The sequence below is a fragment of the Hipposideros armiger genome, unplaced genomic scaffold (genome assembly GCF_001890085.2).
Source record: "Hipposideros armiger isolate ML-2016 unplaced genomic scaffold, ASM189008v1 scaffold_664, whole genome shotgun sequence".
NCBI classification, from domain to species: Eukaryota; Metazoa; Chordata; class Mammalia; order Chiroptera; family Hipposideridae; genus Hipposideros; species Hipposideros armiger.
Genome location: NW_017732014.1, coordinates 149,857 through 172,664, shown reverse-complemented (window position 1 = coordinate 172,664; position 22,808 = coordinate 149,857). Strand labels below are relative to the sequence as shown.

Here is a 22,808-nt window from a genome sequence, read left to right as displayed (position 1 = left end):
TTTAAAAAAAAAAGAAGGGGAGAGCCTCAGTTTCTCTGCCTGGAAAAAGGGCGAAGAGGCATGTGAATTCCAGGGGGTTCCCAGCTCTTTCACTTCCTAGGGTGTTCCTCTTCTGTCCCTCATTTTTGCAGAAGGAAAGCTGAGGCCCTGAGAAGAGACATTCCCACATCTAGGAGGCGACCAGGCCAGGATGGGAAAGCCATATCAGTGTTGCCTGTTAGGCCTCCTGGATTTGGGGGGGCCACAGCCCACCCCTACCATCAGCCCAGGCCAGGAGCAGTCACTTCCTCAGGCAGGTGGCAAGAGGCTGAGGGGGTCCCAGACATGCACTCGCATGGACGTGCTCACTTGCACACACGTTGTCTGTCTCTCTGTGTCTCTACTTTGAAGGCGATTGGCTGTTATTCTCTCTAACCCCCTCTGTCAATCTCTGTCTGTCTCTCAAACCCCTCACCTGTCCCCTTCTCTGTGTGTGTGTGTCTCTCTCTCTCTGTCCCTCTGTTTCTCACTGTCTCTGTCCTTGTCTCTCATTTGCTGTTTTTTTCTTATCTCTGTCTCTCCCCCTCTCTGAATTCCTGAGTCAGTCTGCCTATGGCCTCTCCTCTCTTCTCTCTCTTACCCCCATCTCTAACTCATGTCTCTTTCACTAGCTCTCCTTCCTTGTCTGTCTCTCCCTCTCTGTGTCTCTGTCTCTCTTGATCTCTCTCCCTCTCTGTCTCTGCAGGAGAGTCTCCTCTTCTCAGCCGGGGAAGTCCCCGAAACCTGTGGCCTCACCCAGGACGCAGCAAGCAGGCAGGGGCCAGAGAGCCCCAGTGAGTCACGAGGAAGGAGCTGGCATTCCTGCCACTTTTCTGGGATTGTGCATGGGCCCAGCCTCCTGCCTGCCCCCTCCCATAACACATCATTAGACCTCACTGATGTGTGTCACTTGAGGGAGAAACAGAGAGAACGAGTCACGGTGAGAAAGAGAGAGAAACAGAAAGAGACAGAGGGACGAAAAAAGGCATGGAGAGAGACTAAAAACAGACAGAGAGAGGCAGAGATAGAAAGAGAGAGAGAGAGGTACAGAGAAAAATAGAGTGGCAGAGTCAGAGAGAGACACGGATGGAGAGATACAGATGAAAAGAATGAAACAGAAAGATAGAAGAAGACAGAGACAGAGAGACACAGAAGAAGAGAGACAGACCGAGATTTGTGGATACCAGAGCAATGTCAGCTGGGGATCAGTGGTGTCCAAGGTATTTACCCCATTCTTTAAATAAAAGAGGATATTGTGGCCCAGAATGGTGAGGTCATTCAGCCAGGAAGTGGCAATGCCAGACTGTCACACAGCTCCCAGTAACCCCCAAGCCGGAGCTTTCCTTTCACTGAGAGATGCCTCCCACCCTCCTTCCCACTTCCACAGCTGGGAAAAACAAAAATCAGTGGAGTGAAGCCACCTGCCCAGGGTCACCAGGACCAGGTGGCTGAGCTGAATCCCAAACCCACCTGGACTAACACCCCAACTTTCTATTTCTCTGCCTCATACACATTAATATCTCAATCTTCATGCCACCCCCAAGAGGGGCCCCATTTTCCACACGAGGAAACAGAGGCTCGGAAAGGAGGCTGTCTGTTGGCCCAGGGTGACTCAGCTAGAGGATGGTCAGCATGACAACCACTGACCTCATACAGATGACGTGTCTCCACCTCCCTTCCCATCCCACAGAGAGAAACCCAGGCCAGAGTCTAGAGTTGGGCACAACAATACTAAGGGCAGCTACAGTTTCTTATTGAGCACCTACTGTGTCCCAGGCACTGTAGCAAGCACCTTGGATGCATTCTTTTAAGTCCCTAGCACACCAGCCCTGGGAGGGAGGCACTTGTTATCTCTGGTTTTCAGATAAAGAGCTTGAGGCACAGGGAGGTTAAGTAACCTGCCCAAGGCCACACAGCTAGTGAGTAGCTTGAATTTGAACCCTCAGAGCCTGGTGTCAGCTCCCACACTCTTAACCATTAGGCTATACTGCCTCTTAGCATAGAGAATTTCTTTGGGATTTTTCTTACCTGATCTTTAAATTATTAGCTTAAGGCTTCAATGAATGAATAAGAATAATAATAGAATCATCATTAGGATAGTGGTAGAGGTAACTACTACTTACTCATTGTCTGCTACTCTCTCGCTTCCTGATTCTGTTCCAGCTACACTGCTGTTCCTATTAATAGACCATCAGTCATGCTCCCACCTCAGGGCCTTTGCACTGGCTGTTTCCGCTCCCTAGAACTCTTCCTGAACCATTTGCCTGACTTCTTATCTCACCATATTCAGCCTCTGCTCAGATGTCACCTGCTCAGGGAAGCCCTCCAGGATCACCCCCACTTAAACAGACCACGCCTCATTTGTAACTTGCACCTCCTTCAACCTTGTTTTTTCCCATTTTATCATTCCCTGACAGCCACAAGTTAGATAACACATACCTACTCCCCACTGTCACAAGAGCTGGGGCTTTGCTTTGTTTCCTGCTGTGTATCCAGTTCCTGGACCAGTGTGACATTACACAGTAAATGCTGAAGGAATTTGTTGAGCCCTCTCTGTCTCTTCTTGTTTCACTGTTCAGGCATTTCATCTGCATTAAATTCCTCTGATTGGTCAGAAGCATCCAGAGATGAAGACACTATTTATCTTTTGCATTTTATTTTACTTTAAAAAATTGTACTACGAATCTTTACAAACACACAGAAAAGGAGGCAGAATGGCATGTAAGTTACCTTGATTTAATTGATACAAATATTTTGCTATTTTGCTTTTCTTTTGTCCTAAAGTAGTAAATGCAGACATCAGTGACATTCACCTCCAAATATTTCAGTGAGCTGTAACAAATTAGAACAATTTTCCCTCATAACCAAAAAATCATTGTCATAACAGCACTATCTACTTTTTGGTTGAAGTGTTTTAAGGGAAATTAGAGACATTACATTATTTCGCCCTCAAATATTTCAGCATTCATCTCTAAATGATAAAGACATTTCCCCCCACATAACCACAACACCATTATCCCTTAAAAAAACTAGCAAAAATCCTACATTATCTAATTATCAGCCACAAATTTCCCATCGGGACAAGTTTTAATGCAAGGGGTTAGAGGTCCCTCGCCCAAGATCCCATAACAAGAAAGAGAACTGGAATTTGCACCCCGAGAGTCTGGGGGCACAGCTGTGACCATAGCCATATGAGTCAGAGCAGAGCCAGCCCCCCCGACTCCCAGCAACTTGGTCGCGCCCCGGTAAAGGAAGTTTGAGGGGAGGGTGACGTGGGGGAGGAGGTAGGGCGCCCACGCATGTGGGACTGACTCTTTCGCAAACCTTCTGGGAGGAGCCCCCGGGGCACGGCCACAAAACTTGTCTCCTTCCCGGGGCCAAACTCAGAGGTGCAGGGAGGCTGCGGACAGGAGCCGCTGCCGGACATGGGATTCCCGCTGCTGCAGCTGCTGCTGTTGGTTCAAACCTGCATACCAGGTAGGGGCTGGGTGCCCAATGCCTACGCTGGAAACTGGGTCTGATGGCAGGGACCGAAGGGAGGGGAGAGAAGGGGGCGTCGGCAGTCGGATGAGTTGGACGAGGAGGGGAGCCCTGTTACTAGCCCCGCAACTCAAACGATAATTCTCCTATCTGCAGCCCCACACGGCACAGTACCTGGCACACGTAGGAACTCAGAAAATATTAGCTGAGCGAAGGCGTTTAACAACAGCCACCGTTTAGTGAGTGTGCTCTAATTTATTCCACACTCTCTTCTAAGCAACTTCCTTGCAATTTTGAACCGGGAAGGCGGAACTATTTTAACCCCGTTTCACAGAGAAGGAAAATGAGGCACAGAGTAACTGGTCCGAAGTCACACCGCCAGTCCTTGAATAAGAGGAATTTTGACTCTCCCTTCTGCCGGATCCCCCACTCCCTTGAAAGACAGGGAGGAAGGACAGTGCCCCATTTTACACAAGGTCTAAAGAGAGTCCGGCGGAGTGTTGCAGAGCCAGGGGCTGGGGACCCAGGGCTTGTCCCTCGAGGACCCTTCCCTTTCAACTACCCCCGAGCCAACGAGATTTTATCATCATCTCCTTTTCCCGGAAAAGGCAGGGGGAAAGGTTGACAAAACGAAAGGAAATTGAGAAGGAACTGAGTCAGGGCGGGGCGGGAGGGGGTGGTGGTGTTTGGGATCGGGGAGTTTTTTGGCAATGAATAATCCAGAAAGTTTCCTCGATCGTTCGAGGACAAGAATGAGTAATGACTGGAGGACTAGGAATTTAGGGTGGGGAGGGGGCCCCACAGGGGAGGCCTGGTGGGCGGGGATAGGTCTTGGAGGAGGGCTAGTGGGCAGTGTTGTAACCTCAGGGAGGAGCTAGTGGGAGGGGCTCGAGCCTTGTGAAGGAGCAAGAAGGGGGAAGAGTAATTAGTGGGTGGTGCTAGAACCTCGGGGCGGAGCTAGAGGGCGAGGCTAGGACCTTGGGGAAGAGCTAGGGGCGGGGCTAGGACCTTGGGATGGAGCTAGGACTTGGAAGAGGAGCTTAGTAGGCGGGGAGAGAACCCCCGGGAGGCATCAGTAAATGCTACAGTATACTTGAGTTACAGTTGGCTGATGGGCGGGGTTAGAACTTCGGAATGGACTGATGGGCGGAGACGACGTTGGGGAGAAGCTACGGCTGGGGGTAGAACCTGGGGAAGTTAGTAGGGGGCAGAGGGCACGCCGGTAGAACGTAAAGACGGCCGGAGTCGGATGAGGATGGAACACCCTTAGAAGAGTTGGCGAGGCGGAGTAGACAGACCCAGGGCCGGCAGGGTAGAGAAAAGGACCGAAATGGAAGCAGGGCTAGATCGATAGGATTTTCAGGATAGGCCCTGCGCGGGCAGAACTGTAGCGAAGGACTTGTGGACAGGGACATTGGGCTAAACATAGACTGGAAGTGCAGCTAGCTGGCCCCAACCCAGCGTTGGAATCCAGAGCTAGCAGAACGTGGAACACAAACCTGAGTGCACAGGATCTGGAGACTTGGTCCTGGTATTGAGACATGAGTGAGCGAAAGGGGGAATCTGGCGCGGAGCTATAACAACTTCTCCTGTCCTCTCCTTCTCTGCCCAGCCGCCTGGGGCCTGCGGTGCATGCTGTGTGAGAGGATGGGAAATTGCCAGGTGAAAGAGTGTGACCCTGGCCAGAATCTCTGCAAGACCACCTTCCTGCGCATATGGCAAGGTGAGCTTCCCCACTCCAGCGCGACAGGGAATATGAGTGACCAAGAAACCTTATCTCTCCAGCTCTCAAGGAAATGCAAACGAAAAAGACAAGGAGACCCTGTTTCACACCCACCAGATTGACAGACATTTAAAAATCTGACAATACTGGGGTCAACGAGCATGTGAAACTGCAGACCCTGCTTTTAGGGGACAGTTGGTGCATCTACCTCACAGAGCGATTTGGCAATATCTAACATAGGTGAAGATTAAAATGCCCTACAGCCAGCAGTGCAACTCCTAGGAATATAGAAACACCAAAGAACTTTGGCCACATGTACCCAGGGACATATGTATAAGAATGTTTTTAGCAGTAATGTGATACGGAAAATAGGAAACACCTTACAGTCAGTCAGCAACAGAAGAGAAAATTAAGGTATAATTACATAATGGAATACTACACAGCAGTTTATATGAAAAAGTAGAGCTGCAGGTATTACGTGGATACATCTCAAAAACGTAAGGTGGTGAGAAAAAACCATATTAAGTGTAAAATATGTAAAAGTTATGTAAATAGTATATGTTGTTATGCATACAAAGTGTGAGAACTACCTACACTAGTGGTTGCCTCTGAACAGGACATGGGAATGTGATTTGGGGGTGTGAGCAGGAGGCTTGCACTATATCTTTTAAATTTAGTTTATTTTTTAAAATATTTGAACAAATATAGCAAAATGCTAATATTTTATCAAGTTAGGTCATGAATACACAGTTATTTATTATCTTATTGTCTTATACTTTTTGGTAAGCTGGAAGCATTTTCCTTTAAAAATCTCTATTAGAAGCATCTCCCTGCTAAGATCACTAAGCTGGGAGGGAGAGGCAGGTGGACCTAGAAGGACCCAGTGATGGTGTTATCACCGAGTAGGCTCCCAGAGTGGAGTGGGGTGGATAACTCGAGTAAAGACAGAGTTGGACCCAAATAAGAGTAGAGGCCTGGCAGGGATTAGCTCCGGGAGTGGGTGACATTAAGACCAGAAGTGTTAGAGGCTGGCTGGGTCCAGGGGAGCCTCTGAGGTGACAAAAATATATTCCTCACAGAAGGTGAAAACCTGGAGGTGGTGTTGAAAGACTGTGCCCACCCAGAGAAGACCAACAGGACCATGAGCTATCGAATAGGCATGCAGGTCATCACCCTGACCGAGACCGTATGTGGGTCAGACTTGTGCAACCGGCCCAAACCTGGTGAGTAAGGCAGCCCTTGCCATGCCCAACCCTAAAGCATCCCCAATTCAACCTTATCATCATCCCCAATCCTATCCCCAATCCTATGCCACCCTAACCCCAACTCCATGCCTTACCCCAAGACCAACACAACTCAAATCCTTCCTTCTCCCAAACATATCTCCGGCCCAGCCTCACCCTCAATCCCAGCTCAACCTCGCCTCCAGTCCCATCCCCAAATTCATTTTACCCAAGCACCCTCCAACTCAAACCCATCCTTATTTCAAACACATCTCTAACCCCATCCCCAAATCAACTCCATCTCATCTCAAACTGTTGCCAGTCCCACCCCCAACTACGAACTTGTCCCCATCCCTAACCCTACCCCATTCCCATCCATGTTTGTTTTTATGGTTGTTAGGTATAAGATGCAACACCTGCCCTTAAGAAACTATACACACATATACCCGCTTGAGAGGTAGATGTGGTATCTTACTGATGTTCTGCTATCTGCTTCTTTCCATGGGACAGGAGATGGTTCAGGCAATAGATGCTATAAGATAAAAGACCAAGCACACCAGAGACTTAACATTCTTAAGGGAAGTCAAAAGCAATGCGATCACAGGCTGCACTGGGCTCAGAAATTTCCCTAGAATAGATGGTCCTTGACTTGGGCAGTGAAAAAACTTCCACAGCCCTTTCGTTGAGTTTCATGGTTTTAGGCTCTGGTCAGTTTAAGAAAAAGACTTAGAAAGGTTCCAATTCCTCAAGTTCCCACAGGAGAAGTAAGATGGGGAAGGACTGGATTCACGTTGCATGGTCAGTCACAGATTCCTCTTTCTGGCCCTGGTGAGGAAGGAAATTGGTTAAGGCCAGTGCAGTCACAATGCCGTCAGTAAGCAGAGAGACTGCGTTTGCACCGGGGTTTTTCCCCTTGTTCTTCAACCATCCTGAACTCAAACTTTTAACTGTTCATGTTCAAGGACGTGACAAGAAAGAGGATGCCGGCTTCCTCTCTTGGTTAGATGTGCTTAATTACATAATCATAATTGTAATTACTAATAGTAATGCTTCTAATAAGAGATAATATTCAAAATATCTAACAATATTGGTCAGTGCAGAAGGTATTGATCAGTGGGAATAGACCCCTGGAGGCCCCCTGCTGGGTCTGGTGTTACCCTTTAGCTGATGGATCTCAGGGACAGTAGGATTCTAAAGAAAGAGTTAGGAGTGGTCAGGGGCCCACCAGGGAGCTTGGGGCAGCAGCTGTTGATTCAGTAATTTAATAACTGATATGCCCCTATCAGCCCCATTTATAGTGCCATCTTACCCTGCTTGTGACTAGAATAGTTGGTTAAACCACGTCCTGTACTTACATAGTATTGGGATACAGCAGTGACCAGGATAGCCTTGAGCCCTGCCCGCACGGGGCTCACAGTCCAGTGGAGGGAGGCGGGGGTGACAGACTCATCACCAGACAGTAACTGCCAGGATTAATCAGAACTGGGATAGGGGAAGCACAGGCAGAGGGGTCAGAACCAATAAGGGAAGCAGAGACCAGAGGGGTCAGAGCTGTCATGGAGAAGCACAGTCCAGAATTGTCAGGGCTGAGATGTGGGAAACAGAGGCCAGAGTGGCCAGGGCTGGGATGAGTGAAGAGTAGGGGTTGTGGGACTCTAAAGGAGGTATTTGACTCAGGTCAGGGAAAATTTCCCACAGGAAGCAACTGCTAAGCTGGATCTTGAGGGATGAGTGGGCGTCAGACTGTTAAAAAGACAGCGAAAAGGGTTTTCCAGGCAAAGGGAACAACAGATAAAAAGGCCTAGAGGTGACTGAAAGTAGTGTGGCTGGAGAAAGGGAAAAATGGGGTGAGAGGAGCTGGTGAAATTGGCAGGGACGTATTACACAGGGCCGGGGAACAGTGAGAGGTTGTGAAAGGGCTTTAAGCAGAGAGTGTCACAATCAAATTTATTTTTTTTAAAATATATTCTGATCTCAGAGTGGAGGAGAGATTAGAAGGAAGCAATGATAGAGGGAAGGTAGAAGAGGGGAGACCAACTTGGAGGTGGTTGAGGTTGTCCAGGTGAAGAAGAAGGTGGCCGGATTAGAGTGTCAGCCCTGCAGATGGAGAGAAGTGTGTGGATTAAGAGCATTTACCAGGCATAAGGCCGGCCGAGTGGCTCAGATGGTTAAGAGCTCGCTCAAGAGTGTGAGCTCTGAGCAACAGGGTCGCTGATTTGATTCCTGGCCCAAGCTGAGCTGCCGCTGAGCTGCCAACAGGTGGCAGGATGGCTCAGCTAAAAAAAAAAAAGAACCTTTACCAAGCAGATGAGCAACACTTAGTGATGGATTAGACATGGCGATGGGATTGCCATTCCGGTCATGATGGAGTCGCTTGTATCAGACTAAGCCCCCGACCAATGACAGCTAAAAAAGCTGGACAAATTATAAAGTTATTTGAAGTCACTAGAGGGCAGCAGATGAAGAGGAGAACTTGAGGTGGTACAATCTTTAAAATAAGGGAAGCACAGGAGTTGAGTTCCACAGACAAGCTGGGGGTTTCCTTGAGTGCACGTTTTAATTTGCTGCTCTTGGGGGTGGGGGGACGGGCAAGGGGGCGGAAGTAGAACCCAAACAGAAAGCCATCATCGCTAGACCAGGAAAACAGAGGTTGGAGTCTAGGGCTGCCAGAGTGTCTGGAAAATGAGAGGTACAATCCTGGAATGCATGGAACCACAGAAAAGGGAGTCCCCAAATCTCCAAATTACTTCCTTCAAGTCATTGGCAAGCTGTACGTGCATAGGGTGAGACTCCAAGAAACTCAGCAGAAAATAGTATCTGGGAAGCTACAGAAGTGAGCAAGGATTCCAGCAGGGATAGGATGCTGGGGAGATTGAAGTTGCCAAGTTGGTGAGAGAAGTGTTGGTAACCATCTCAGGTTTTCCTCTGAGACCACACCCTAGGAGTAAGGACAAAACTGAAATAGACCAGCCCAAAAATGCTTAATTCCGATCTTCGACTGGAAGAAAACCTAACCCTCTTTGGAAGAAGATAACATCATTTAAAGCCCTTACAGATTTTCATCTGTGATGTCTGGCATCTAATCAAAACTTACAAGATAGCCTGAAGAAAATAAAAAGGACCAGTTGACTGGAACCAAAAAGAAAAATTTAACAGCAGAAACAGACTCATAATGATTCAGATATTGGAGTTATTAGACAAGGAACTTTAAAATAGCTATGATCAATATATTCAAGAAAATAGAGGAAAAGAAAAGTTTTAGCAGAAATCTGGAATCCATTTAAGAGTCAAACAGGAAATACAAAGAGTGACTAAAATTAAAAACTCAGTAGATGTGCTTAATAGAGACCAGAAATAGCAGAGAAAAAGGATTAAAGAACTACAAAACAGGGCAATAGGAGTATCCAGATTGATGCCTAGATGTGGAGGTTTAAGGGGTCTCCTCGGTTTCTGCCCTGGGACCTGAATGAGGCCACCTCAGAGATGTGGAATTCAGGAGAAGGAGCAGGTCTGCGGAGAATATGCAGAGTTTCATTTGGGGCATGTAGAGGTTCAAGTGTTTGAGGGATAACTAGGGGCCTCAGGAGGCAGTTGCGTATGCAGGTGTGGAGCTCAGAGAGAAGTCTTACATGGAGACTTTTGAGTTCCCAGCAGATAGGTAGAAATGATAGCATGGTCAATTGGTCACATCCCCATGGGAGAGAGTGTGTACCATGAGAAATGCAAAGGGCCTAAGACAGAGCCCTGAGGATCACCCACGTTTAGAAGAGCAACATACGTAAGAAGAAAAGTTCCCAAAGGAGACCCTTGGGTGGTATGAGACAGATATTTTGGCAATGATGGCAATTTGTGTTTTCATTTTCACGGAAGTTAATGTGAGAAAACATGGGTTGTTGGCCTTCTAGTTATTTTTCTCTGGGGGCGGGGAGTTGGCCTTTGATGTAATTGCTTCACCTAATTACAGCTAATGGCCTGCCAGTTGAGAGCCTTGGCTGAGACAGCCCTCTCACTTCTCTAAGACTTGGCCCAAACTCAACTCAGATATCTGGGGTCAGAAAGGGGAGGTGTGCCAGGCTTGGCAATGGTGTGAGCCAAAGCCTGGGCAGAGGAACGACTGGTGAATCCAGGGAAAAGGAACTCATCCACTTGGCCTGAACCGGCAGATCCATGTGAAAGGCAAAGTTATAGATCCATCAAGTGAGGCTTTGATCCCTGACACAATTGGGTAGCGTATTAATTATCTATTGCTGCATTACAAATTGCCCCAAAACTTAAAACAACAATAAGCGTGTATTATTTCACAAAGTTTCTGAAAGTCAGGAATCTGGGAGTGGCTTAGCTAGTTGGTTCTGGATCTTTCATGTGGTTGTATTCAAGATGACAGCTGGGCTGCAGTCATCTGAAGGCTCCCAAGGTAGCTTCGCTCATGTGGATGACCCTCTCCCATGGCTTTGGCAGAGGCCTCAGTCCCTTGCCATACAGACCTTGCCTTATGGGGCTGCTTGAGTGTCCTTACAACATGGCAGCTGGCATCCCCCAGAGCAAGTGATCCAAGAGAGAGCTGGGAAAAAGTTGCAGTGTCTTTTACGATCTAGCACAGAAGTCACACACCATCATTTCCACAGTATCCTATTGGTTACACAGGTCAGCCCTAGTCTTTATGGGAAAGGACTACACAAAGGCGTGAATACCAGGAGGCAGGGATCATTGTGGCTGTCTTGGAGACAGGAAACAATAGAAGGGTTTTAAGCAATTGTCCTTTCGTTCGTTTGTTCGTTCATTCATTTATTTGTTCTTTCTTTCATCTATTAAATATTTATTCAATATTTTCTCTGGCCCAGGCCTTCTACTGGGTGGTGTTGGGCACAGTAGTGACCAAGACAGCCTGGGTCTTACTCTCCTGGGGCTCAGAGTCCCCTGAGGGAAACAAACATGTCGCCAGACAGGGATGACCCAGAGTGAGCAGGGCTGGCATTAGGGAGCCCAGCGGGGCACCTGATCCAACCTGGGAGGTCAGGGAGGGCTTCTTGGAAGACGTGAAATTGGCGATGACGCCTGAAGAATGAGTAGGAGATAGGAAAAGTAGGGAATAAGGGAACAGCGGATGCAAAGGCTGGATGCCAATCAGCATGTATATTGGGACTGTGGGAAGTCGTGTAGAGTAGATTCTGAGGGGTCAGTGGAGGGAGACGAAGCAGGAGAGGTGGCCAGGACCTAGTCTTTGATGGGCCTTGAATGCCACACTGAGAGAATCTTGGATTTTATTCTGAGGGCACTGAGGAGCCATGGAGGGATTTTGAGCAGAGGAGAGACAAGGTCAGATTTACAGTATTAGCGACATCTTTTTAGGGCCATGTGGAGATGTTCTGGGGCTGGGGTGGGGTAGCAAGAATGGAAACCAGGAGTCCAGGGAGGAAACTGGTATCGGAGGAGGTCTGAGTTGGACCTGGTCATGGGGCTGGAAAGGAGGGACTGGGTTTTAGAAAGATTCGGAATGCCCAGGGCTTGATGATTGGCTGAAGGGTGGGATAAGGAGGCATTGATGCTGAGGTGAGTCCTAAAGGGAGCTGGATCTCCAGGACTCTCCCCATGGAGTCTCACTCCCTTGCCCCTCCCCAAACAGGCCGAACTCCCGCCTTTCCCCAAAGGCGTTACCTTGAATGTATTTCCTGCGCCTCATCAGACCTGAGCTGTGAGAGGGGCTGGGACAAAAGCTTGCAATGCCTCAACCCTGGAGAAGAGTGCCTGGATGTGGTGACCCACCACAGTCTGGAAGGTGAGCCCCAACCTGCCAGGAATGGCTCCCTGCCAAGCCTGCACTTAATGACAGCCCCCAAATAACAGGGATTGAAGCAAGGTAGAAAGTTACTTCTGTCACACACAAAAAGTCCAGTGATAGGAAGTCCAGGGCCACTAGGACAGTTCCATAGTCACCAGGAACCCGGATGCCTTCTCATTTCTTACATATTGTTTCCATTCTCAATGTTGCCTCATAGTCCAAGATGGCTGCCAGAGTTCCAGGCCTCATGTCTAAATTCCAAGAAGGAGGAAGGGGAAAGAAAGGGGCACCTCTCCTTTTGTAAGAGTTCCTCTTTCTGGAAGTACCATAAAACCTTTCTACTTGCATCACATTGGCCAGAACTCAAGGCACATGACTATACCTACAGAGACTGGAAAAATGTGTCTTTTGGCTAGATACACGGCTGCCCCAAAGAAAATAAGAGTCCTATAATGAAGGGTAAAGCAGAGAGTGGGTGGATGACTGCTGCGATGGGCAAATCCAGTCTCAGCCCCTCATCAACAATCTGACCGCTCTCCTCTGCCCTCCACAGGAATTCCAAACGATGAACGCCATTCCCGAGGCTGTGGCAACCTTCCTGGCTGCCCAGGCCCCACCGGCTTCCACAACAACCACACCTTCCATTTCCTGCAGTGCTGCAACACCACCAAATGCAATGGGGGCCCAGGTAAGGGGCAGGGAACCTGGTGTGAGGCCTGAGATCTGGGATCAGGTCAGGGAGGTGCACTCAGCCACACTGTGGCTCGAAGGCAAACCCCGCCTCTCTGGGCCTCTGTTTCCTCTTTTGAAAGACGGGCATAGCAAGCCCTTCCTCAGCAGGATTTTGTGGGAATTCAGTGTGTCTATCAAACCTTTACCAAGACCCACATTTGATACTTTCTGCATCCTCTTGAATCCTTGCATTGCTCATCACCCTGGTCCAAGCCACCATGACCTCTCGTTTAGATTGTTGCAATAACTTCCTCTCTGGTTCCCCTGCTTCCACTCCTGCCACCCTACAGCCAGTGGTCAACACAGCAGCAGGAGAAATATATATATTTTTAATGTAAATCGGATCATGCCATTCTTCTTCCTCAAGCACTTTAAGGACTTGCTGTTGCTCTTAGAGTAAAATCCAAAGTCTATATATACTGTGCCCTCTGTAATCCATCACCCGTCTGCCTCATGGTCTTCATTTGTTTCTGCAGCTGCCAAACTCTGCCATGCCTCATGGCCTTTGCACATGCACTATTCTCCCCCAGAAACACGTCTCTCCCAGGAGTTCACCTCATTTGTTAGGTCTCAGCTTTAAAGTATCATCCTCAGTGAAACTTTCTGCCCCGCCCCCCTTCAATATAATCCAGATCCTTTGTGTTATTCTGTCTCTATAAACCAGTACTGTCTGACAGAACCTTCCACAGTGATGGAAATGGTCCATATCTTTACTGTGCCGTATGGTAGCCACTACCACACATGGCTATGGAGCACTTGAAATGTGAACTGAATTTTGAATTTTATTTAATATTATTAATCAATTTCAATGTAGGTACAACCACATGTGGCTTGTGGCTACTATATGGGACAGTGTTGTTCTAAATTGTTAAGTTCTGTAAGGGCAGGGACTGTTTCATCTTACACAGCTGCTTACCCAGTGCCTGGTCAGATAGGTACTCATGGAGAGCCTGGATTTGGATTTTCTCTCACAGGCCCTAGAGACCCCCCCTTAAAAGAGAGTGCCATGCCTGGGCTGACCGAGTGGCTCAGTTGGTCAAGAGCTCGCTCAAGAGTGCGCGCTGTGAACAACAGCGGTTCGAGTCCCACCCGAGCTGAGCTGCTGCTGAGCTGCCAACAGGTGGCAGATGGCTCAGCTAAAAAAAAAAAAGAAAAAGAAAAAAAAAGAGTGTCATTCCAATGTATGACCACAAGGGGGCATTATGACATCTCAGGCTGAGAGTTCGGAGTGTTGACTAAAAAATAATATTGACTAGGTATTTCATCACCAAAAAGGATTTATTTTGGAAAGAGGAAAAAAAGAAAAGCGTTGCAACCCAGTGCGTGCAGAGATGGCAAGCCACGTGCACATGCTGGCCTGCGTGCCAAGATGGAGGGGTATTTAAGGAAGGGAAAAAGGAAGTTAGAACCATAGATTTTGTTATAAAGGAAATTAGTTCTTCTTGTAGGGTTCTTGAGTGAACGTCCATAGGCCCTAACTCCTCCCATAGACCCTCACGCCTAACTATGTTTCCTTAAAGTTTCAGTTCCTCTTTATCAGGAGTCAGTGCAAGGAAGGACACCCCTCCCCAGACCCTTACCCCATGCTCATTTCATTGGTTTCTATGTCACTTATCTTCTCTTAAGTCCTGGAGCTTAAAAACCTGCCACTGAACGGCCTCCAGTGTTACAGCTGTGAGGGGAACAGCACCCACGGATGCTCCACTGAAGAGACTTCCCTCACTGCCTGCCGAGGCCCCATGAGTCAATGTCTGGAAGCTACAGGCACTAATGGTGAGGCCCTTTGGGAAGCTGAGAGGGGATATTTAATGAGGGGTGTTCTTTAAGAGGTCAACTTCCAATTTAGCTGGACTTAACTGAGGTGGATCTTCCTGTGGAAAAGGTAGGACTTCCTTCAAGAGGGTGCACGTGATAGCAAGGAAGTAGGACTTGTCCATGAGGAAGTGGATATTTTGGCTATAGAAATGTGGACTTCCTTGGGGGTGGGACTTCCTTAGGTGGGTGGGACTTACTGTCGACATCCCTGATTTCTATCCTTGACAGCCTGGAAAGGTTCCAGTGGTTCTCAAACTTTTTGGTCTCAAGGTTCCTTTACACTCTTAAAAATGATTGTTTATGTCAGTTACACCTATATATATTTACTACATTAGGAATTAAAACTGAGAAATTTAAGTTTATTAATTCATTTTAAAATAATGGTTAAAATTCATTACATGTGAACATAAAATATTTTTTTATGAAAAAAGACCCCTGTATTTTCTAAAATGAAAAAAATTTAACGAGAAGACTGGCATTGTTCTACAGTTTTGCAAATCTCTTTAATGTCTGGCTTAATAGAAGACAGCTGGATCCTCATATCTGCTTCTGCATTCAATCTGTTGCAAGATCACATGTCCTGGTGTTTCCAGAAAACCCCACTGTACGTTTATGAGAGCACAAATGCCAAATGATGTTTTAGCATTATTGTGAGAATAATTTTGACTTCACAGATGCCCTGGACCACACTTAGAACTTCTGTTTTCTCCAGGTGGTACCTACCACATGGTGGCGTGTCACCCAGTGAGAAGCTCAGGCCCCAGACCTGAGAGTCTCACATAGATTTCTCTCTCCTCAGGGCTGGGAAACCCAAGCTACACAGTAAGGGGCTGTGCAACGCCCTCATGGTGCCAACGCCTCCACGTGGCTGAAGCCTTCAGACTGACCCATCTCAACGTCTCATGCTGTACTGGAAATAGGTGTAATGACCCAACCCAGGATATCCATTTTCGCAAGGGAGGTGCCCCCCGGCCTGGCCCTGCCCACCTCAGCCTCACCATCGGCACCCTACTTATGACTGCCAGACTATGGGGAGATACTCTCCTTTGTACCTGAACCCCACATTCTCCCTGCTCTGGCTGGATCCAGGGAATCCCTTTGCCCTTCCTTCAGCTCCTAGCCCTGCAGACTTGCTGTGTGACTTCAGGCCAGTGTGCTGTCTTCTCTGGGCCTCAATTTCCCTAGCTGTGAAAACACCTATCTCATAAAATTGTGAGAACCTGAAGAAAAAAGCTGGAGAAAGGCTGCGGGCCAGCAGGAGAGCTCTTGTTATTATAATATTGTTGCCGCTATTGTTGTTATTATTAATTAATATTTGTTTTATTTAATATTTTATACTTATATAAAGATTTTTGTACCAGTGAACAAGGCCAGATCTGCCCTTCTGGCATCCATCTTTGGGAGGATGAATGGGGGGGGGCACCCTTCCTCAGGCTCCTGGAATTAGAGGTCATCTAGTAGGACACAGGCATTCAAGGCCCCCACCTTAGGAGCAGTCCCATGTGGGCTTCCACCCTAAGCCACATGCAAATCTATTTCTGGGCTCCAAATGGCAATATTCTATTCACTCACCCAAGCACTAATCTTCCAGTATCTTCTCCCAGACTCCAAAGCTCAAGACCACTTTGTTGTTCTAAGAAAACATGTGGGCATTTCCTGGGGGCTCTGAAACAGGAACTCCCTTAATGCACTGCAGTGAGGAATAAGAACAGGACTACATTTCCCCTGATGCCCTGGGCGCAGGAGATAAAGGCTGGGTTATATTTCCCAGGATGCCCTCAGACTGAGAAAAAAAACAGAACTACCATTTCAGTGGCACTCTTGGAGCACAATATTGAAGAATTCATGTTTCCCGTGAGTCACTGAGGCAAACCCATAGAGACAAAATTACATTCCCCGTGGGGCCCTAGGCGAATGAAGAAAAAGATAAGACATCTATGGTATGTGGGGGCAGGTGAGGGACAGGGTGTCTTTTTAGGACCTCTTTAAGTCACATATCACCTGTCATTGTGGTGGTTTAAAGAGGTGGGGTCTTTACCTCCACCTCTTGAACACGGGTGGCTTTGTGACTGCCTTGACCAACAGAATGTGGTGGCAGGCCTTCTGGGACTGTCTGGCTCTGAGGAAGCCAGCTGCCGCATGGAAGTCCTGCACTGAGACTGTCATGCGACGAGGATACCCAGTCTACGCATGCATGGATGCCATATGGAAACAGCCCCAGACGTTCCAGCCATCTCAGCCCAGACACCAGACAAAGTGGGCAAAGGTGTTACCTGGACATTGCAACCCCAGCAGATGTCATGTGCAGGAGAACCAGGAAACCCACCTGCTTTTATTTTCTAGGGCTGCTGTAATAAATTACTACAAACTGACAAACTAGGTGGCTTCAAACACAGAAACTTATTCTCTCAGACTGTTCAATGCTAGAAACCAAAATCAAGGTGTTGGCAGAGCCATGCTCCTTCTAAAGTTTCTGGGAAAGAATCCTTCTTGGCCTCTTCCTAGCTTCTGGTGGTGGCTGACAATCGGTGTTTCTTGGCTTAAAGCTGCATCATTGCAATCTCTGCCCCTGTTGTCACGTTAGCCGCCTTCTCTGTGAAGGTGGCTGTGCATCTCCAAATCTCTTTCTAAGGACACCACTCACGGATTTAGGGTCCCACTTGAATCCAGTCTGACCTCATCTTAATCACATCTGCAAAGACCCTATTTCCAAATAATGTCATATTCATAGATTCTGAGGGTTAGGACTTCAACATACATTTTGAGGTGACACAATTCAACCCACAACACCCGCCAAGAGTCAGAACCAAGTTTTCAGATATATGGTCCCCAATGGACGGACCATCCTGTCCATCTCCAGCTGTTCAAGACACCCCATTTTGGCCCCAGTTCATTGAGGCAGGTACACATTGATCCTGCTGAGCCTTGCTGAAATTCCTGACCCACAGACCCATAAAATAAAAAGGTTGTGGTTTTACACCACTTGGCTTTGGGTTATTTTGTTATGCTGCAATGGCTAACTGGAACAGTCAATTGTTTGTTTGTTTCTTTCTTGTGCTAAATCTCCATAAAGGACAAGGCCTTTTATTTGCTCATAACTGTCTCCCCAGTACTTAGAATAGTGCCTGGGACATGGCAGGTGATGAAGAAAGGCAGGAAAGACGACATCTATGGTATCTTATAACAAAAACTGGGCGAGGACTCTTATCTCCCATTGCACTGCAGCACTGATGAGGCCAAGATGACGTTTTCTGAGATGCCCCATAATTAAAATTGAGTATAGTTTCACCTTTGCCATGACTCCCTTCAACACAAATTAGAGGTTATGGTGCCCTACAGCAGAGATTGGAGGCTAGGACCACATTTCCCATGGTGCCCTACACAGAATTAGAAGACAGAAATACATGTCCCATGATGCCCTACAGCAGATATTGAGGCTAGGGCTAAATTTCTCATAATGTTCTATACCAGAGCTTGTAATCAGGACCTCATCGTTAATGGCTCCCAAGTTTTTGTTCAGGAATCTTGGCTGCAAGAAGTAAAATCTATTTAAGCTGACTTAAGCAAAAATGACAACGTTATTGGAAGTTTAGAATCCAGGCAAGCACTAGGACTCCGGGTCTCACCAGGGACAGGAAACAGAATTGAAAAAGCTGTGTGAAATCAAGGTTGTCTCCCCTTTTGCAAAATCTCTCTGTCTCTGAATGTGTGGCTTCCCTTATGGGCTTCCACTTTATTTTTCTGTCTCTCCACAGACTTCTTTCTCCTACTTCACACATAGTAGCCAAAGATGCCTTTAAAATGTCAAATACCAAGAATTACTGGGTCCTGGTTCTAAAATTTTAGCAGACATAGACTCTGATGTCCAGTTTGAGGCAGGCCCTGCCTATGACCCCCACTGCTACAGTCAGAGAAGGTCACATCAAAGCCACCACATACAGTTGTTCAGGTTGTAAAGAGGCATCCACTTCAACTGCAGTTCTCATGGTCTGCAGTCCACTCTGCCAGAGCTCAGAAAACAACCTCTGTGAGAGACATCCTACCACGAGGATGGGGGAGCAACTGGAAACAAAAACTATCACTTAGAGGGGCCGGCCAAGTGGTGCGTTGGTGAAGAGCTGGCTTGGGACGCCAGCTCTGAGCAGCAGGGCCCCAGTTCAGATCCCACATGAGCGCCAGTGACACTGCCCTCTACAGCTAAGGTGGTGAACAACAGCTCGACCTGGAACTGGGCTCCAGTGAGTCGCCGGCGATGGTGTAGGCTGCAGCCCCTGCTGCAGTGGGCTGCTGTAAGCTACCGTGTGTGGCCAGCAGCCAGCATGAGCGGCCAGCAGCCAGCATGAGCGGACGGCAGCCGGTGTGAGCTGCCAAGAGCCGCTGTGAGCGGCCGTCCAATGGCCGGCGACCAATCTGCCTCACCCAGGAAGAGCGCAATGTTAATACCAACATGGCCCAGTGAAGCAATGTCCTCCACAACTAGACTGAAGAACAAAAAGGACAGCAACTTGTCTGTTCCCCTTCCCGATTCCCCAGTGCTGTTCCCCTCCCTCAATTCCCCAATAAAAAAATCTTTTAAAAAACAGACAAACAAAAAACTATCACTTAGAATGTTTTAATCTGCAAGCAGGGCTGCCTCCATGTATTCTGTGTGACTCACAGGCTATATAGTGGCCAGGGTTTTATGTAACAGGACACCCAACTCAAGATAGTTGAAACAAAGAAGAAATTGATTATCTCACAGAACAAGAGATCATGAGTTAGAGCAGGCCCTGGGTTGACTAGTTCAGTGTTTCCACTATGTCCCAAAGGATCCTTTCAGGCTTGTCCACCTTTTGGCCTTGACATGGCCGCTGTACTTCCAGACATCACACTCACATTCAGAGGCAATAACAAAGGGCCGTCCATTTCTACTTCGGTCTCTTTTTCAAAAATAAAGAAAAATTATCCCAAAACTTTCAGGCCAATTTACCCTCATGTTTTTTTCACCTGACTTGTTTCATACACCCCTGCTTGTGACAATCACTGGAGGGGAGGCATGGAACCACAATATTTGGCAAAGCATATTCAAACCTCACTCCTAGGGCTGCCCCCACATCATCTGGCTATTAAAGAAAGGTGGATGCCTGACCAACATTAGAATTTTTTAAGAAGGAAAAAAGCGGAGGGAATGTGAATTAGGGAAAAATACCCAGTCTTCCTCCTGTATAGGAAAAACAAAACAAAACAGTTCTTCCCTACTATGTCTTTCTCCTGTGTGCCACCTTTATTTTCACACTACTACCATACCCACAACATTTCTGGTCACCAAGTGTGTGTATGGGTGTGTGTGGGTGTGTGTAGGGGAGGTTCTCCACACCAAGCAATTCTCTGTGACATCGTCAGGATGTCCTATAATTTAACTCAATTGTAACACTATCTATCTGGAGATAACATCAGATCCCACAGGTTAAGGGCTCAGTCCCACAAGACCACTCCCCACTACAGATGCCAGTGGCAAATCCAGGTTGTCGCCGGTACTTCTGACCAATTGGCTATAAATTAGAGGTTCCCATGATCCCCTCTTCAGATTTGATTAATTTGCTAGAGTGACCCACAGAACTCAGGAAAACAATTATGTTTACCAGTTTATTATAAAAGGATATGATAAAGGATGCAGATGAACATCCAGATGGAAGAGATGTGTAAGGCACCAGCTGTCATCCAGGAGCCATCCAGCAGCCCACCCAAAGTCACCTCATTAAAACAAAAGACACTCCTATCACTCAAACAATAACAAAGGCTTCAGGAGCTCTGTGCCAGGAACTGGGGGCAAAGACCAAATATATATTTCTATTGTCTCAGAATGACATTGAGTGAGCAATTAACAAACCCTGCACCATCTCACAACTTCAAAAACTCTAAAATGGTCAACTCACAGTGTTCAGCCCATTCCCTTCTCCTCCCCTCAAGTAACAGGCACAGCAGCTGTCTCCCTAATATCACCTCTGGTTTCACCTCTGGCCTGGGGGTGGGGTGAGCTTTGGCTCATGTCTACTTTAATCAGTGTAATCTCATCCCCTGGCCATTGATATTGGTTCAGTGATGGGCAGGTGGCATCATCTGGACCAATGAGACACAATCGAAGGTTTTTCTAGGGACTTCTGCGGGAAAATATTTTCCTTCTCTCTTGAGGAGCTTCTCAAAGTCTCTTCTCTCCTTTTGTCTCTTCCCCCTCAGTCTTCCTCAGTCTGGCTCTCTCAGTCTATTTGTCTATCTTTTTCTCCATGTGTTCCTCCCAAATGTGAAGGAACAGTATGGCCCCAGCCATCCTGCAACATGAGGGGAGCCATTTATCCTGAGGACAGATAGCTGGACAGGACAGACCATGCTGAAGCCAGCCATACATGAGACGATTTTTTAAAAATTAAATTTATTGGGATGACAATGGTTAGTAAAATTACATAGGTTTCAGGCATACATTTCTATAATACATCACCTGCAATATATATCACATTGTGTGCTCACCACCCAGTCAGTTCTCCTTCCATCACCATATATTTGACCCCCTTTACCCTCCTCTACACTCCCCCCCCCGAGACTATTTTATATGTGAAACTATCCTCTTAAACCAGTTCGTTTGGATTTGCTGTCACTTGCATGAAGACCCTAATGGATAAACTACCCTGGAGTAAGTGGGGACAGGACCATCACTTTCATGATGTCCTCAGATGGAAGAAATGGTGGGACCCAAAGAAGACAGATGAGAACCAAAACATCTCCCAGGGTGCCTTGCACCTGGAACAAGAGACAGAGTCACGGGCAAGTGGACCTATGGGGCAAAGACAACTCTTAGCTACTACCAACCTAGTATCCCAAATCCAGATTGGACACTTCTTTTCCATCGATCCTAACACAGAGAATGTGAGCCCTGGAAGGATTCGAAGTGATCCAGCCTGACCATCTCTTTCCCCAGTTTACAGAAAGAAAAGCTGAGAATGGAAAAGGAGTATCTCAGAGCTGTGGTTCTGGGGATACAGAGGTTGATAGGAACTTGGGTCCCAAGGACAGAGAGGATTCTGGGAGCTGGGCACTGAGGACAGAAAGGACCTCTGGAACTGAAGTCCCTTAGTGGGCCTGGATGTAAAATATTCTGGTAGTGATAGAAAAAAAGAGCAAGGATTTTCATAGTTGGCATACCTCAATTTACCTGATTGTCCAACGGGCATGGGAGAGGTTGAGGTTTCCTACCTTCCATGGTTTCTTACTTTTCCTGGGTCCAAAGGGTGATAATCTTGCAGCAGATCTACAAGGCCCCACAGAAGTGAGCTCAGGGAAACCCACTCCCAGGAGGGAGAAGGGACCCAAGTCTGGAGGGGTGAGTCAGCGCCAAGGATGGCAGAGAAGTGGGAAGGGCACACAGACAACACAAAGAGAGAGTGGGGCAGGAAAAACAGGGACGCAGGGTGGGGTAGCTGGACGCTAGGGCCCAGGAGGAGTCCACAGGAGCCTCTTCCTGCTTGGGGCTCAGGACTCAGGCTTCCTTCCAGTTGGTTCACTTTCTGGGGGCCCCTCCTGGGTAATGATGGGGACGCACGGGGTTTCCGAGTCAGGAGAGAAGAGAGGGTGGGACCTGATTCCAATCCAGCTCAGCCCTGCCCTGGGATATCCTGGACCTGCCCAAACAGGAGGCTGCTGCCTTCCCTGTCAAGGTGGCTCGGCGAACAGCCTGTCATGTGACAGACCTTCACTCACCTATGCACAGAACACTACTCACATATCTTTCCCATGAAACACTCTCCTTCAATGCTCACATCCTCACACTCTCCTCACACAACACTCCCACTCCACACACCCGCACACACCCACACACACATCCAAATCTCACACAGAATTACCTGCCCCTCACCTCCACACAACACCTACACCTTCGCATAGCCTTCCAACAACACCCTCACAACATCACCTTGAACACGCACCCTCACCCTCACACAATGCTCTTACCCTCGGACATCACCTACACACTCTCACTTGGCTCAACACCCACAACCTCTGCACTCAC

The 22,808-nt window shown here is 47.7% G+C and overlaps 1 protein-coding gene across 1 annotated transcript; it reads left to right on the top strand.

Moving 5' to 3' along the window:
• The first annotated feature begins 3,353 nt into the window (after positions 1–3,353).
• PLAUR (plasminogen activator, urokinase receptor) lies at positions 3,354–17,712 on the top strand. Its single transcript, XM_019626216.1, has 7 exons — positions 3,354–3,495; positions 5,111–5,221; positions 6,301–6,444; positions 12,068–12,220; positions 12,777–12,911; positions 14,582–14,728; positions 15,570–17,712. Exons 1-7 carry the CDS (start codon positions 3,444–3,446, stop codon positions 15,824–15,826), a joined length of 999 nt encoding a protein of 332 aa, XP_019481761.1. The 5' UTR covers positions 3,354–3,443; the 3' UTR covers positions 15,827–17,712.
• The last annotated feature ends 5,096 nt before the right edge of the window (positions 17,713–22,808 follow it).

Excerpts from the sequence above, each read along its gene's own strand:
- PLAUR (XM_019626216.1), top strand. The coding sequence starts at position 3,444 with ATGGGATTCCCGCTGCTGCAGCTGCTGCTGTTGGTTCAAACCTGCATA. Across the intron at positions 6,445-12,067 it reads GTGCAACCGGCCCAAACCTG|GCCGAACTCCCGCCTTTCCC; the intron begins GTGAGTAAGGCA and ends CTCCCCAAACAG. Across the intron at positions 14,729-15,569 it reads GGAAGCTACAGGCACTAATG|GGCTGGGAAACCCAAGCTAC; the intron begins GTGAGGCCCTTT and ends CTCTCTCCTCAG.